Source organism: Anastrepha ludens, chromosome 6, assembly GCF_028408465.1.
Source record: "Anastrepha ludens isolate Willacy chromosome 6, idAnaLude1.1, whole genome shotgun sequence".
Lineage (NCBI taxonomy): Eukaryota > Metazoa > Arthropoda > Insecta > Diptera > Tephritidae > Anastrepha > Anastrepha ludens.
The window spans coordinates 89,616,827-89,633,034 of NC_071502.1; the positions used below are offsets into that span (position 1 = coordinate 89,616,827).

Consider the following 16,208-nt stretch of genomic DNA (forward strand, 5'->3'; position numbering starts at 1 on the left):
GAAAAATTCAGTTTTTTAAATTTTATTTAAATAAAATTACAAACAAACCATTTTCCTGGTCAGAAATTATCTTCACAGCCTTTAACAATTTCTGCTGAGTTAAAGCATCGCTTGGATAAAACTGGCTGTCACAGAGATATGAAATATATGAAAATGAGGAAAAAGCTTGAAATAAAGCTCGCTCCAAATTAGTGTAAAATACAAGAAAGTATACAAATTATATATTGAACAAAATAATACCTATACCGCCTACTTGCAACAAATGTGCCGAATTATATATAACAAAATAAAATAATACAAACAAAAAATAACAATAACTAATAAGTTATTTAAAAAAAAAATTTACCGAAAAATTTTTGAGTTATTTTAAAAATGTCAATGTATCATAAAAATGTTTATAAGTCATTGTAAAAATGTTTTGGAAGCACACTTAAAAAACAACACAAACCTAGCCTTTAAGTAATTGTTGTGATTTTTTGCACAATACACCATTTGGAAATGTGTCACTATATTTATTGAAACTGTAAAAGAATTAACAAAACTTATGACAAACAATTGCCTATGCCTAAAAACAATTTTAATGAAGTCAGAAGCACCAAAGCACGAAAGCACGAAAGCACTAAAGCACAATTGCACTTAAGCACTCAAGCACCACAGCAGTGAAGTTTCTTATACAACGCACAGCCTATAGCGCCTTAAGCGATAAATGCACCAAAAACAAAAAAAAAAAAAAATTAAAAAAAATGTAGTTGAAGAAAATGAAATAATTCAATTATTCAAATGTCTAAAAAAATATTTTCTAAGAATCTAGTAAGACTATTTTAAATCATAAAAATTATACACATTTTGTGTTCCCTTTGTACTCACCATACAATTTCTGTCACATTTAGAAAAAAAACGACATTAAAATTTGTATTTTATTTTGCCTTCTAATCTTCATCATCATACATTTTTAGAGTTCCAGTGTGGAACATAGAGCCTTCTAATGCAGATTACAAAAAATCATAAGCTACAATTATTATTTTTAAATGGTCAGCTTGATGATTAATAATTTCTATACTACTGAGATGTCATTTAAAAGTTCGCTTAATGATGTTTTAATTGAAATATTTTTGCCAACTTAAAGCTTGAAGGATTTTGATTTTTCAAATAAATGTTCATAAATTTAAAAGGGGCGAGAAATAAAATACTTCCCCATACAAGTCGATCGAGCAGCACTTTTTATTGCATAAGCTTCTTTCAGGCGATTGCTCGACCTAAAAGTCAGGAAAAGCCGCTGCAATAAAAGTTGTATATAAATATTTTCTGCATTTGATTACATCTGCCAAATACTAACCAGTATGCATTTCTTGCACTCTTGAAATTCTATTCCACCTTAGATTCGAATACTGATCGCTTTTTTATTTTTATTTTTATTTATGTTTGCTTTGTACCTATATTTATTCGAAGGCTTTACACGCAGAGTCAAAATTGTATATATAAGCACAAAGTAAATATTTAATCATAAAAATATTTAATGATGTATACTTATAATAAATGATATATACTTGTAGGTATGCACTACCGAGCGATCGTCCTAACTGAGTGTACTTGAGCGTGGCATTTCTGCTATTAGTGCGAATATGCGAATGTTGTCAATGATCCAGATGATGCCATGAACTAAGAATCGATCATTCGTAAGAACAAATCGACACTAATGGGTAGAGCTGATAAAGCTAGCGGTAATTTTAATCAATGTTTTGGAGATTTTGAGATATTTTAGTGTAATCTGGAGATTCCGGGACGTGTAGCGAAACCCAATTTTCAAGTCAGTAAAAATTCACTGAGCCCGATTTTTTGGTGTTAATTAGTGAAACCGCTATTTTGGGATGTTTATAGTGCAAGCTTGTTATTTCGGACTGGTTGCGAAGCATAAACTTCTTAATTTAAGAAAAAATTGAATACATCATATTTTTTGAGTGGTAAATAGTGATACCTTTATTTCGGGATGATTTTATTGTAAACTTGTTAATCGGGATTCCGGGACTAGTCCCGAAAAAATCTTTCTTAAATTCAGTGAAAATTCCGTACACAGTATTTTTTTAATATTAATTAGTGAGCCCTCTATTTTGCGATATATTTACTGTAACCCCGTTATTCCGGGAGTGGTCCCGAAACAAACCTTTTTCAAATTCAGTAAAAGTGCAATAATCCTTATGTATCAAGTGTTAATTTGTGAGGCCGCCATTTCGGGATGCTTTTAATGTAAACCCATTTTTTCGGGACTAGTTCCGAAAAGCAACTGTTTTAATTACAGTGAAAGTTCAACAAGCCTCACGTTTAAGTGATGAGCTTTACGTTTGATGGTCCCGCACAGTTGATGATGAAAACATGCAGAAGCAAAACTTCTATAGATATTTATTGCACAAAAAGAGCGAACCGCGTGCAACTAAATAATCTTATTTAACTTAAAAATAATAATTATTTTAAATTTCCCTCCCACTTGAAAACTCTAATAGACTGGCAATAAAAAACACCACTTTTCCCTCCCGTTTCAAAATACTAATCGCCACTTTGTAAGTATTGGCACCTTGGCTTAGACATTAATAGAGACATAGAGGCAGTTAGACCTGTGAGAATTTTCCACATTCTTTGGTAATTCTGAAAGTATCCTTCAGTTCGACAGACCGAATTTTTCTCGTTTTCATGACATCGAAACCGAAAATTCGCAGCCTTGCTCTAGCAAATGCAGAACAGTCTCAGAGAAAATGCTCAGTGTTATCCACCTCTTCGAAGAACGACGGGCAAATCGGGTCCTCAATGATTCCAATGGTGGTCACATGTTGGCCCCATGGATTGTTTCCTGTAATAATACCGACAATCAATCTCTTCTTCCAAGTTTTAGACGAAAGTCCTAGAAGTTTACTCTTCGGCTTTGTCACAAAGAACTTTGCAGTTCTGCAGCGTTCCAGGCCGGTCCATCGCTCTTCAGGCATTAATTAATCATCTGTGATAAAAAAACAGTTGACTTGCTTTGGAAACAGGGTGGGCTATAACTTCTAAGTAGCAACAGCTGTACGTACTAAGCTTTCGATTTTATATATTTCATGGCTCTAGTAGTGATTAATCTACAATCTTCAGCGATATGCCACGCACAAGACGCTTAGCTATGACGGCACCATTTTATATTTCTTTAGAATAAGTGTTTTTATTAATTTTTTCGATTTGCTATTGTATAATTAATACGTATGTATGTGTGCGTGTAAATTGTAATATTTTTGTAAAACTTGTTAATTTTGAAAATCATTTGATATATTATTATTACAAAAACTTGTTTGTTTTTGGTGAACTTATTTTGAAAAAATTATTCATGGTTTTCTGACTTTTCTGCCGTTTGCTCCCTTACTTAGTAATAAATTCAGCTGCATGTCATTTTTAAATGTTACTTATAATTGTTGCTTTTGTAAATAAATCTTAAATTTATCTGTTATTTTATGCCTTACCGAAACAACCATAACTCAGTATTTTGCGATAATTTTGAAAGGTTTGACCTCAAAGGCGTAGATTTTTCGATTCTCTAAAGGCTTGTTTTTTCTTGTACTTCTATTTTTTTTAATTATTTAATTATTTTTTCATTTGCATTTTAACATAATTTCTAATTAATAATCCTTCTCTTTAATTTTTGTATTTTTTTTATTTATTAATTCTTTTTAATATATTTTATTACCGTAACCCTTTCATCCCCCTCTTCAATTTTTCATATAAGTATTCATATTTTTTTATTTAGTTTTTATTTATTAATTTTTTTTCTATTACCGTAACCCTTTATTCCCCGTCTATTGCCAATGTCGTACGTGTAGAACTACATACCCAGCATTCCTGGCATTATGACATTCAGCGCCTTATTCTATAAAATCTAACAGCTGAATAAAGCGTTGAAAGCCACAAACTGCAATGTTTGGATGTTACAAATTTCTAGGACTTATAATATATTTATTATAAGCTTGAAAAGTTTTTTCGGCTATGTTCTTTTTTTTTGTTTGTTTATAGAAAGACGCGTTTTTGAAAAAATTGTTAGTACCTTCGAAGAAAACACGCGCTGGAAGTCGAACCATCTACCAAACTTGTTAGAAACCATCTTAAGCGAGCTTCGCAGGCTGAAAAAGGCTGCAGATGGAAACAACTGATGTTACATGTCATTAAGCAGAAGGGACATTCCTTGGAAGCTGGTCTGTTCTAATGATGGGACACTTTCTATGAGCGAAGCACATGGAAATAGGCATCTCAGATAGTGCACTCCCCCCAGCAAGTGGAGAGGAGGATGGGACCGTGGACCACTTTCTATGCGTCTGCCCAGCCTTCGCTCGAATCAGGCTAGCGGTCTTTGGCACTAATGTGTTAAGAAGTGACCACCTTGGCTTTTTGGCTCCGCAAGATCGACTCAGATTTCTTCGGAGGTCGGATTGATTTAAAGAAAATTAAAAAGGGAATCCGAGTGCAGTCCAATGGACCTAATGTTGTCTGTGTGCTATATTTGCTAGTTGTCACGACAAAAAAAAATCACAGAATATCTTTGAAAACTACTGGAACTGACAGAATATCGAATAGTCTTAAGGCTATTCATCGAGAAACAATCACCACCTTCACCAAATTTTTTCCAGTGAATGGCGCAATTGAAGTGCAATTCATCACTAATTGCGGCCGAAGAGTATCAGCTGCCTTCTCTGCTTAGGCTTAGGGCTACTAAAATAACGAACTAGAGTTGCGAGTTGTGCTTATCCTGATTGAAACATAATTGGAAAAAAACTTTCCACTTGCGCCTTTAAAGCCACCCAACTAAAACTTCTTTGATACTAATTTAATATTTAATATTGTACAAAAAACGGGAATAACTGCGGTGGAAAAGCTATTGTCTGCCCTCCTTCAAATTTAGTAAAGACACACTGAGTGCGCTGGCTCAGTTCTGTTACCATTTCGTAGCTTAATATAAAACCCTTCCATTTTTCCTAAACATATAACCAGTTTATTAACTTCACACAACTTAGAAATCAACGTTCATTCATGCAGGCATCCAAAAAAGTTTTGATGCTAACAGATCTCTTATGACCTCACTAAAGCGAAGCAGTGACAAAATAATAATAAATGCTTTCAATTCACTCGGCGTCATTTGTGGTTACGGCAGATAACTTTTGCAAGGAAGCTCATTGCATTAGAGATGCAGATGTGTACAATGAAAATGTAGGTGTGCAGTAAATATGGAGCAGCAGTATTTCTACCCTCATAAGGAACAACGTACATAAGAAAACTTGGTATTACTTTATCAAAGCTTGGTAAAATTTGTGATGAATTCTTGTAGATAGGTTTTATCGCCCATCTTCGATTTGCTTACTGCAATGAATTTCCTTCGATTGAGAGTTTTCTACGACGGCAACTTTATATAATAGTTGATGAGTTCCCTCGACAGTCGATTCTACGTTACCGGAACGACCCATATTTACTGTATGTCCGGCCAAGGACTGTCACTCCAGCAGCACTTTCCGTACATGAATGGGGAATATTTTTGCTGCTACAACAATGGGTGGATGCCCGCATTATTTTCCCGTACTGACATTGTCCCATAAAACTCCTTTCCTGGTTAGTGAATTTTCCTGGTTATAAAATTCTGCGCTATTAAAATTTTGTTTGCTATTTTTGTTTAAATTATGTGCTACTGTTTAAATTAACATTTTTTACTTCTTGCTAAAAAAATTGTCGGTTATTTTTGTAATTTTCTATTTATTGAATTTCTTATTTTTTATTTATTATTTATTTTCTGTTTAAATTGGCATTTTTTACTTCTTGCAAAAAAATCTTGGCTATTTTTATATTTCTTTATTTATTGAATTTGTTATTTTTTATTTATTATTTAGTTTGAATTAACATTTTTTACTTACTGCAAAATAAAATGTCGGCTATTTTTAAAATTTTTTATTTATTGAACTTTTTAGTTTTTATTTATTATTTATTTTCTATTTAAATTGACATTTTTTACTTCTTGCAAAAAAAATCTTGGCTATTTTTATATTTTTTTATTTATTGAATTTATTATTTAGTTTGAATTAACATTTTTTACTTACTGCTAAATAAAATGTCGGCTATTTTTAAATTTTTTTATTTATTGAACTTTTTAGTTTTTATTCATTATTTATTTTCTGTTTAAATTGGCATTTTTTACTTCTTGCAAAAAAATCTTGGCTATTTTTATATTTTTTTATTTATTGAATTTGTTATTTTTTATTTATTTTCTGTTTGAATTAACATTTTTTACTTACTGCTAAACAAAATTTGTCGTTATTATTATCATTTTTCATTTATTGAATTTGTTAATTTATTTTTGTGTATTTTTTTGTTTATTTTTTTCCTCTAAATTATGATTTTAATTTATTTACAAAGCACTTTCAGTGAAATTTATATATTAGTTTTTTTTTTTTTTTTAATTTGATTTAATACCTAAGCCTTGTAAGCCTCTCTTTCTATTTTATATTTGACTTGATCCACCCTTAAGCTCCAACTTCTCTATATCACATCTGCTAATTCATATTTGCTCAGAAACATACTTACATTCATATATACATATGAAACACAAAAAGGTCGAATAAACTACAGATATTTTTACTAAGAAATGATATACACCAGAATTTTAAGTTAAAGAAAATTGTACCAAATTTTTTCCAATGTTTTTTTTTTTTAAATTTAAAGTATTCAAACTAATTATCTTACAAAAAACAAATTAAAAAAATATACCTAAACGAAAATGCCATAATCAAAATGAAGTAAGGTAAAGCTGTTAAGGATTTTCACAAAATAAAGAATGCAATATATAATATATATACATATATACCTAATATAGTTAAAGTTAAACAAAAGCGTAAAACCAATTTTATTTTAATTGTTTAAAACATTCAAATACAAATCCTATCTAAAAAAATTAAAAAAATCAACAGATAAAAACAAAAAAAAAAAAAATATTCCTTTAAATGGTTAAATACGAATATTAAAGAAATCCCTAAAAGCCTGTACACTTTTGTTATATATATATATATCTATATATATATACACACATACACAACTTTTATTTGAAAAAAAAAAAAAAACCGTTAACAAATAACACAAAAGACATAAATAAAAATGTATAAATATGTAATAAAATCAGTAAAAAAAAACCACAAAACTAAAAGGAACATAAGAAATGCGCGCCTAAAAGTTAGCAACAGAAAAACCTAAAAGAAAGAAATGCAAACAAAAATGAATGTAAAAAGAATAGAACAATAAAAGCAAACAAAAATCATCAGAAATCAAAGAAACACACAAACAAAAAACAAAAATCAGAAATCATAAACAGCAAAGAAATAAAATTATATACACGCAAACATCCATACCCAGTGCAAGCAAACGAGTGCAAAAGTATGAAACAATAGGAAAGAAAGATATAGGAGATGTAGAAAAACAAGAAGAAGAAGAGTTGTTATACTCTTAAACTAATTTATGAGATTATATATGTAAAATAAATAATTGCCTCAGTCAGTATAAAAAAAAACACAAAAAAAAATAATTGAATGCGTTTTATTTCGGCTTTGATGTGGGCGTTTCTCTTACTTGCTTTTCGTATTAAGTATGAATTCCATAAAATTTTTATTGCAGCCATCCGCAAATGTTACTGTTCGTGTGCAATAAATACACTTCGATGTGCTTTTTTGGTGACAAGTGAGTAAGTATTGGTTATTTATAGCAAAGTATGAAGTGAGAGCAGCAGGGCATGCATAAATGTGAGTGAGCAGGCGACATTCTTAATGTGTAATAGTGAGAGGAAAGGCAATTCGATTTTTTACGGTGAGATATTTATGCACTCCCAATAAGCCATGCGCTTGCTTCAACAGCGCTTGGCTGAATTTTCAAAATTTTATTATTGTACCGAAAATTCGAAAATAGCACAGATATTCAAGAGTAAGTATGCACTTGAATGCAAATGATGTGGCCGAGAAGCAAGTCAATCATAAATGGTGGTTGACGAGAAAAGAAGCGATTTCCACCGCTAATACAAACTTCAAAGAAAGATAACTTGACTACAAAATTATTCTTCAATGGAACTTTATGTGGATGTCGTAAGATCACCAGCTGCAGAACCGTAGAGATTTAGATCAGAATAATAGTAAGACTCATTTAAGGTAGTAGTCTGGTTAAATATTCATTATTTATAGATATTTTTTTAGGATTTTTTTTTAAGAAAATAAAATGCGATCGTTTTGATGTTATAGCATGTCATTATTGACATCAAATAATATACAAAAACAATTTTTTTTTGACATATTTTTTTGTAATAGTGTGGCGCCAAAGTAAGCGTCTTAAAACAAAGATAGGTGGCTTCTCAACAGGATTTTGGCTTCTTAAAAGAAGAGGTTGTTCAGGGTTTTGGGTGAAGGAGCAGAGTCTTGCTGAAAAATGTATGGCCTGTCACCGCATGCGCTATTAATACACGGTTTTACTACTGGTTTTTCTGAAACCTCGAAATATGTAGCGGACTTCACTCGAAATACTTGAGTAAAGAAGTTTGGTGGCATGGCATGACTTTTAGGGCTCACAACGCCTAAAAACAAAACACAGGCTGGAAACTTCGTGTGAATGACAACAGGAACCTCTGTAAGACTGGAACATAGCCATCTGTAATTTCTGCGGTTGATCTTTTGGTCTGCTTTAAAACTTTTTGTCGTTGGAAATGGTTTTTTCTCTCATCTTAGTTATTCTGGTCATTTCTGCGGCTAGTCTTTTGGTCTCGCTCAAGATTTTTTTTGTAAGTAAAAACCCGTACAATCTCAGGATAACTCGAAGTTCTCGCGTTTGCTTCGACATGAACTGTCTTCTGCGCGTAACTTAGGATTTATACCAGAGATCTTCATGGCCAACTCGATGGTAAAGATCCCCAAAAGGGTCCCTCATTGACTTAGAAGGGTTCTCGTTAATAACCACTGGCGCTTGTTGAATAAATTCGGCAGATAGAACAGACCGTGTCAGAATATTTCTCGTATTTTTTGCATTTTGCAACAGATTCTGTATAGCCGCCGGATGTTTCCAATTCGCGGCGAACATAATGAATGAATGTACGGGCGCATTTAAGAAAATTAGAGACTTCTAAATCGCTGTGATTTGCACATATAAAGACGACTACTACATGTCTCTTCATTTATTGAGTTAAGTTGTAGTCTTCTGTGTCTTATCTTAAAAAAAAAAAAAAAAAAAAAAATAGTTTCAGGAAGTTTTAGCCACATGACACATGGGGTAAAAAGTCCCGGGCCTAATAGAGAAAACTCGATCTTATTTTGTTTTCAAAATTAGCGTTGTTCATCAACGCCACTCTAACACTTCTATACCAGTTTTGCAGAATGATTTATCTTTTGCCTCAAAATAGGCCTCAGTTTCAGCGTTAATCTCTTCATTCGAGCGAAATTTCTTACCGGCGAGCATTTTTTTCACGTCTGCGTATAGCCAGTAGCCGCTGGGAGCCAAATCTGGCAAATACGGTGGATGTCGGTGCATTTCGAAGTTCAATTCATGTAGTTTTGACATTGTTTTGATTGACTTGTGACACGATGCGTTGTCTTGATGAAATACAATTTTTTTCTTTGCCATATGCGGACGTTTCTTTGCAATTTCGACACTCGAACGCTCCTCTAACCCTATGTATATACAATTTACTCTTAGTAATATTACCCTTCTCAAGATAGCCGATGAATATTACCACACACATTTCAGAATACCCAGATCATAACCGTTCCAGCTAATTGTTGTGCTTTCGGGCGCTTTGGACGAGGTCCACTCAGATGACGATCGCTTCGATTCCGGAGTGAAGTTATGAATCCATGCTTCATCCATTGTCACATATCGACGCAAAAATTCCGGATTATTACGTTTAAACATAGCCAAATACTGCTCAAAATCATCAACAACTTGTTGTTGGTCAACAGTGATCAAATGCGGCAGCCACTTTGAACAGAGTTTTATGATAGTCAAATGCTCATTCAATATAAAGCCCACAAATTTCTTTGATATCTTTACGATGTCAACTAACTCACGCAAATTCAGTTTTTGATCAATCAAAACAATTTTGTAGATTTCTTGATATTTTCTGGTGTCACTGCCTCGTTTGGACGCCCACTGCGTTGTGCATCTTCGGTGTATCTACGACCACCGTCAGAAGTTTAAAGTCAGCAAACCGTCGTTTTAATTATTGTTTCTAATGAAGCGGAGTCTCTATGAGACTTTTCAAGCCATTTTCTCACATTTCCCGGTATTCTTTCCCATCACGAAGCAGTGTAAAATTAAAACACGAAATTATTTTTGATGAACTGGCTTGAAAATAACAAAAGTAGCGCCACTCTTAGCGCAATAACTCATGAACTAATGAAGAGAATACCATGAAATTTTAACAGCTGTCGTTTTAAAGTTAGTATTAACTGAAAAAGAGATGAATGTAATAAAACTAGTACCATCTATGTGTTGGGCCCGGAACTTTTCAGTCCATGTGCTGTAAATGCTTGTCCTCAAATATCGTATGCACCCTATTACATACAAGTATAAAATATACAAATATATCTTGTCGGAAAATGTTTAATGTCAATCAAAACTTTCTCAGTAAATGAAAATTTGTTAATAACTAAAATTTCCATCATAAAGATAATTTTTTTATTTTTATTTTATTTATTCATTTCTTCTTTTTTTTTGTTTTTGTTAATATCAAAAATCTCAATCATAAACACATTTTTCTATTTTTGTTTTATTTCAAGTTTTTCAAATTTTTATGATTTCCTTTAGCGATAAAGTCCAAAAATTCCAACATCTTTAGAATTGTTGGCAATTTTTTTTCGGACGCTGCGCCTGCGTCCAGGCTACCAGGCTACCGAGTAAAAGTGCCACAAGGTTTAATTTACATTATTCAAGAATTGTCTGAAGCCCTACGATGCATAAATCAAGTTCTTTTAAGGATTAAGTATGAAAACTTCAACATTTTCTTTTTTTGCTTTCACTTAAACGTACTAATTTCACCTAAAATTGTAAGTACCCATTCTCTATATCTTAACCAGAGTACTATGAATTTCTTGGCCCTGTAAGCATAGGTTAAATTGAGCTGCGTTTGTGAGCCGCAGGAGTTGGGCTACATTTGACCCTTCCAGATAGGTATCCTGTGCTATGGACAAAGCGTAAAAGTTTGTTGACACCTTAAGTGTATAGCTCATCCATATCCATTAAGAAGTAGGATCTTAAAAATTGGCTCCTGCTTCTGGCTAGAGCGGGGTATGCATAGAGAGGATGTTGAATTTATTTCGAGCGCCTCATTATTCCTACAGCTACGGCGTAAAATAATACAATACCGTTTAGTCATCCCATTAAGAGATTAGTGACGATGTAAGACACTCCTTGATTTAATTAGCAATGGATCCACAACTTGTAGGGCAGCTTGGCTGTCTGATAGAATGCAGATATCTTTTGATGATATTCTGTGTATCTCTCACCATCTTAGAACTTCATGGATAACGTTTATTTCCGCTGGAAAACCACTACAGTGATAAGCTGCGCATGTTACAGAGAATGTGAAGATCCCGATACCCCAATCGTTGACGACAGAGTTGTCGTTCCGATACCCGATCATGGCGAGGTGGGAATAGCGATAACGCGGCTAAAGAACAACAAAGCCGCGGGCGCCGACACTACGGAAAGGAGTTACTTGTATGCCGCGTCGTCTGAATTTGGTATCCCCGCAAAACTAATACGGCTATGCAAGATGACGTTGCTCAACACCAGCAGCGCCGTCAGAATTGGGAAAGACCTTTCCGAGCCGTTTGATACCAAACACGGTTTCAGAAAGGATGACTCGCTGTCGTGTGACTTCTTTAACCTAATGTTGGAGAGCATCGTACTAGCAGCCGAACTAAATCGTTCAGGCACAATATTTTATAAGATCGTACAATTGTTGGCGTATCAACGGCATCATCGGCCTTAACAACCGCGCTGTTAGTTCTGCCTTCTTCAAACTGGATAAAGAGGCAAAGCGAATGGGTCTGGTAGTGAACGAGGACAAAACGAAGTACCTCCTGTCTTCAAACAAACAGTCCGCGCACTCGCGTATCGGCACCCACGTCACTGTTGACAGTTATAATTTTGAAGTTGTAAAAGACTTCATTTATTTAGGAACCATCATTAACACTGTTAACAATGTCAGCCTTGAAATCCAACGCAGAATTTCTCTTGCCAACAAGTGCTACTTTGGACTAAGTAGGCAACTGAGTAGTAAAGTCCTCTCTCGACGAACAAAAGTGACACTCTACAAAGCTCTCATCATGCCCGTCCGTATGGCGCAGAAGCGTGGGCGATGACAACATCCGATGAAGCGACGCTTGGAGTGCTTGAGTGAAAGATTCTGTGTCCAATTGGCGCCGGTTAGCACGAGAAAGAAACGACTGGGGCGCTTTGCTAAGCTCGGCCAAAATCGCATAAGCGGTTATCGCGCCAATTAAGAAGAAGAAGAAGATAAGGTAGCCTAAAGAATTCACTGAAAAAAAGCTCTTCGTAATATAACCATGACCTTACACCGGTATCCATTTTAGATCCGTGCGTGTAGATCTTAACGGGTGTGTTCGGTGATGGATTTTCGTCAAGCCATTCCAGTAAAGAAGCGATTTTCACTGGGAAATTCTTTTCGAAGCAGACAATGAGAAGGTGATATTCACAATCAATGGGTATACCTTTATAGGAGTATAAGATGATTGAATGTTTATGTATGACAGTCTCACATTGTGTCTTCTCGCTCTGAGCCTTTAAGAGAAACAGGCCGCTGAGTACTTGCAGAAGGGATCAAGGTGTGGCAGATGTAAAATGATGTCCAAAGCCATGGCGGGGTTTTCATGACGTCACATATGCTAATTCCGCTGATCTCTGCTCCTTACTTAATAAATAAGAATAGGTCTTTTTCTGCATAGCACACCACCAACCAATATTTCCATATAGAGGAATGGGCCTGAGAACTGCAATATAAAGCCCATGACAAATCTTAGGTTTGATTCTTCAGGTCTTACCTAAAGCTTTCTTGCAGGCATAAAAGAAACTAGGGTCGCTTTCCTAACTCTTTCTAAGATGTTTGACTTTGAAGTCAATTTAATGTCTATGGTTAGTGCTAAGCACTTGGTTTCTTCCAAAATCTCAAGAGCTTCCCCTTTATACATATTTGGACTTAACTGAGCGATTCTATGTTTCCTAGAGAACAATATTACTTGTGTTTTACCTGGGTTGACTCCTACACCACCATTTTCAAATTTACCAGAGACCGCAATAACAAGATTATCGGCATAAAAAGTTACGATACAACCCACCAATTCTAGTATTAACAGAAGTAAAAGTAAACAGTTACTTGGCAGTTATTTTTGGCAAAATATTAGAATTATTACATGAAATTATTTCAATTCCTTAAAATAATTTTATTCATATTTAATTTGATTTCAAAAACGGAAGTCTTGAACTGTTTACAGTCTTTGCTAATAACAAACAAACGTGAGCAACGTACATTTTGTAATGTATTGCACATTTGTAAATGTATTAAAATATATGTAAATATGCACGCACCTATTCCTTTATATACTTGGGCATACTTGCATATTTTTCCAAATATTAATAAGGCTTTTAAATTTAAAATTTTTATTTTTGACGAAGCTCCTCTACGTACATATACTCGTACGTGTTATCCATTTGCTTTCCATTCATGTTGCCGTCCACAACGCAGCAATTGTCACCGCTGAAGCGTACGTGCGTGCCTCCCATCGCCCTGTTTTAGCTTTACCATTGGCGCTAAAAATAAATAAATTTAACACAATTTCGTAGCGGCTCTTTTGGAATTTGTTATTGCTTATATATTATCACAAATAGTAGACTGCTTTTCACTTTCCATTTTCATGCCATAAGTTCGTGGTTTCTTATTTTTGTTTTGTTTTCTTTTCGTTCAGCCAGAAGAATTTTCACACAGAATTGAAAGTTTGCTATTTTAATTTTTACCGTTTTTTGATTTATTCTTGTTGCTACCTGAGCCAGTGTGCCTCGCGTCTTGATCACTAGATTTATGCGTGTAATCAGGCTAATTTGAAAAATAGAAAGAAATAAGAGAATATTTAGTAAGCCTTTACGCTAACTAAACTTGTACAACAGGGATGCCAATCCCGTAATACCGCAATTTCGGGATGCCCGTATTTTTTAGTTATTGCAAATTTATGTTTATTAATCGTTTGCGCTCTTCTTCTTATTGATTGGCGCGATAACCACTTACACGATTTTGACCGAGTTTAACAAAGTCGTTTCTTTCTCGTGTTGACAGGAGCTGGTTGGACTCACCAAGTAAAGCCAAGTCTTTCTCCACCTAATTTTTCCAACGCAGAGCAGACCTATCTCTTTCTCTTCCTCTGCTACCACCAGCTGGTACCGAATTGGATACTTTCAGAACCGGAGCGTTTGTATCAATTCGGACGACATGACGTTGCGCTATGTCTATGTCACCGTATGTTCCATCGCCTCCTATACTTGCCGTCACCAACACTCAAAAGTTTTATTGTTTGTGTTAGGGATTTCAAAATTGGAGTCTCGAAATAATAGGATTAAGTATGGGAAATCCCGGGACAAGTTGTTATTCTTTTTCAAACTAAAGCTTAGAATAGATTTGGAATAAAATCTCTTTGGGAACAAGTTGACATCAATTCCGCTTAAAGAATTTGCACTTTTCGACGTGCAGAATTAGAAAGCCGAGTGCGCACATATGGCATTTTCTTTTGGGAAGTAATGTTTTCAACGGGGCGTTTTATGTGCTTTAAATTTCGATTACACTTAGAGATTCAGGAAAATTAGACTTTTCAAAAAAACGATTTTTTTATAGATTATTATTCTTTATAGTTTTAGGCGTACTTCTGTGGAAGTCGATTGTAAAATTTCCCCACGGTTACAAAGTTATGGTAGAAAATGTAAATGCCCGACGAAAGTTTGATGCGCACAGGTAGCGATCTCGAGCGAAATGCACTGGAAAGTTTAAACTCGTTTTTCTCGAAACTACTTTTTCCGGCACGGTCTGCATGATAACTGATACAGTTTTTAAGATTTTTTGATGCTGTTTTTTTTAACTATTCGAAAGTGTTTTCTCTGTAGTATGTCGCGCCGGATGCTTGATACTTTTATTAAAAACTTTTATAAAAATAATTAAAGTGTGACATTTATGACGTAAACCGCATACTTTTTTTAAGTGCAGTAAATTGCAAAATTTTTCGAAATTCAAAAATCCGGCTCTACAGACTATAACTACAACTTTATATTACAAGAATTTTTTTTACTTTTACCGATCCATCAACATTTCAAGGAGAAATGATGCAGAGCGCAGAGCAATTTTTTTTCATTGTACTTTGGGTCATGTGATTTTTTATTTGTCCATTTTTGAAAAAAAAGTTAAAAAAATTAATTATAAAAATTTAATAATAATAATAAAACAATGTTAACAATTTTTTAATATTTATTTATATTGTTATTTTTTCTAAAAATAGTTTTTCTTTTAGCGCATTATTGGCGCTGCTGGACGTATGTAACTCCTTAAATGATTTGCTATTCTTGCAGGCGCATCTACATCTTTTAAATCAAGTCACAAACATTTTTTTTTAAGCGCTTAAAACTTTCACATATTTTAATAAAATTTCTTGAGCCATGTCATTGCATACCCAAAAAAATTTCTAAAACTTCCCATTAAAAAGTTTAAAGCTTTGATTAAAGCTAAACAACTTTAGAATTTTTCAAAATTTTTAGTAAAGTGCGGAAATCAGATTGATATGACTATAAATAAAAAAAAACATAAAAATAAAAAAAAAACATTTCAAATATTTAGAAAAAAAATTACGTTGCATGGGGTCTGCCTGCCCGTTGTGTGTTAATAACTATTTACAGAATGCTTCGATTTGCATGGAATGCTTGCATTTTAAAGCTAATCTCTCCTAGAAAGGACATAAATTATACATACCTAGAAAAGAAGCGTGTCCAATGGCCAAAATGTGTTAAAAATGGTGGAATTAATTTTCAAAGTGCAACTTATTAAAGGGTTAGGGGTAGTCAGAGGTCCGATGAAAAGATGATTTTCAATAATTTTCTTGCTAGTCTAGTTACAATAATAAAAACATTGCATTAAT

General features: G+C 33.8%; 1 protein-coding gene across 1 annotated transcript in view; it reads right to left on the bottom strand.

Moving 5' to 3' along the window:
- Nucleotides 1-9,747: 9,747 nt before the first annotated feature.
- LOC128867166 (P protein-like) overlaps nt 9,748-16,208 on the bottom strand; it is a 30,748-nt gene continuing 24,287 nt past the window's right edge. Inside the window, exon 2 of the mRNA XM_054108262.1 lies at nt 9,748-9,996. Within this exon, the coding sequence (XP_053964237.1) occupies nt 9,748-9,996 (249 nt within the window). The remainder of the gene's footprint in view (nt 9,997-16,208) is intronic.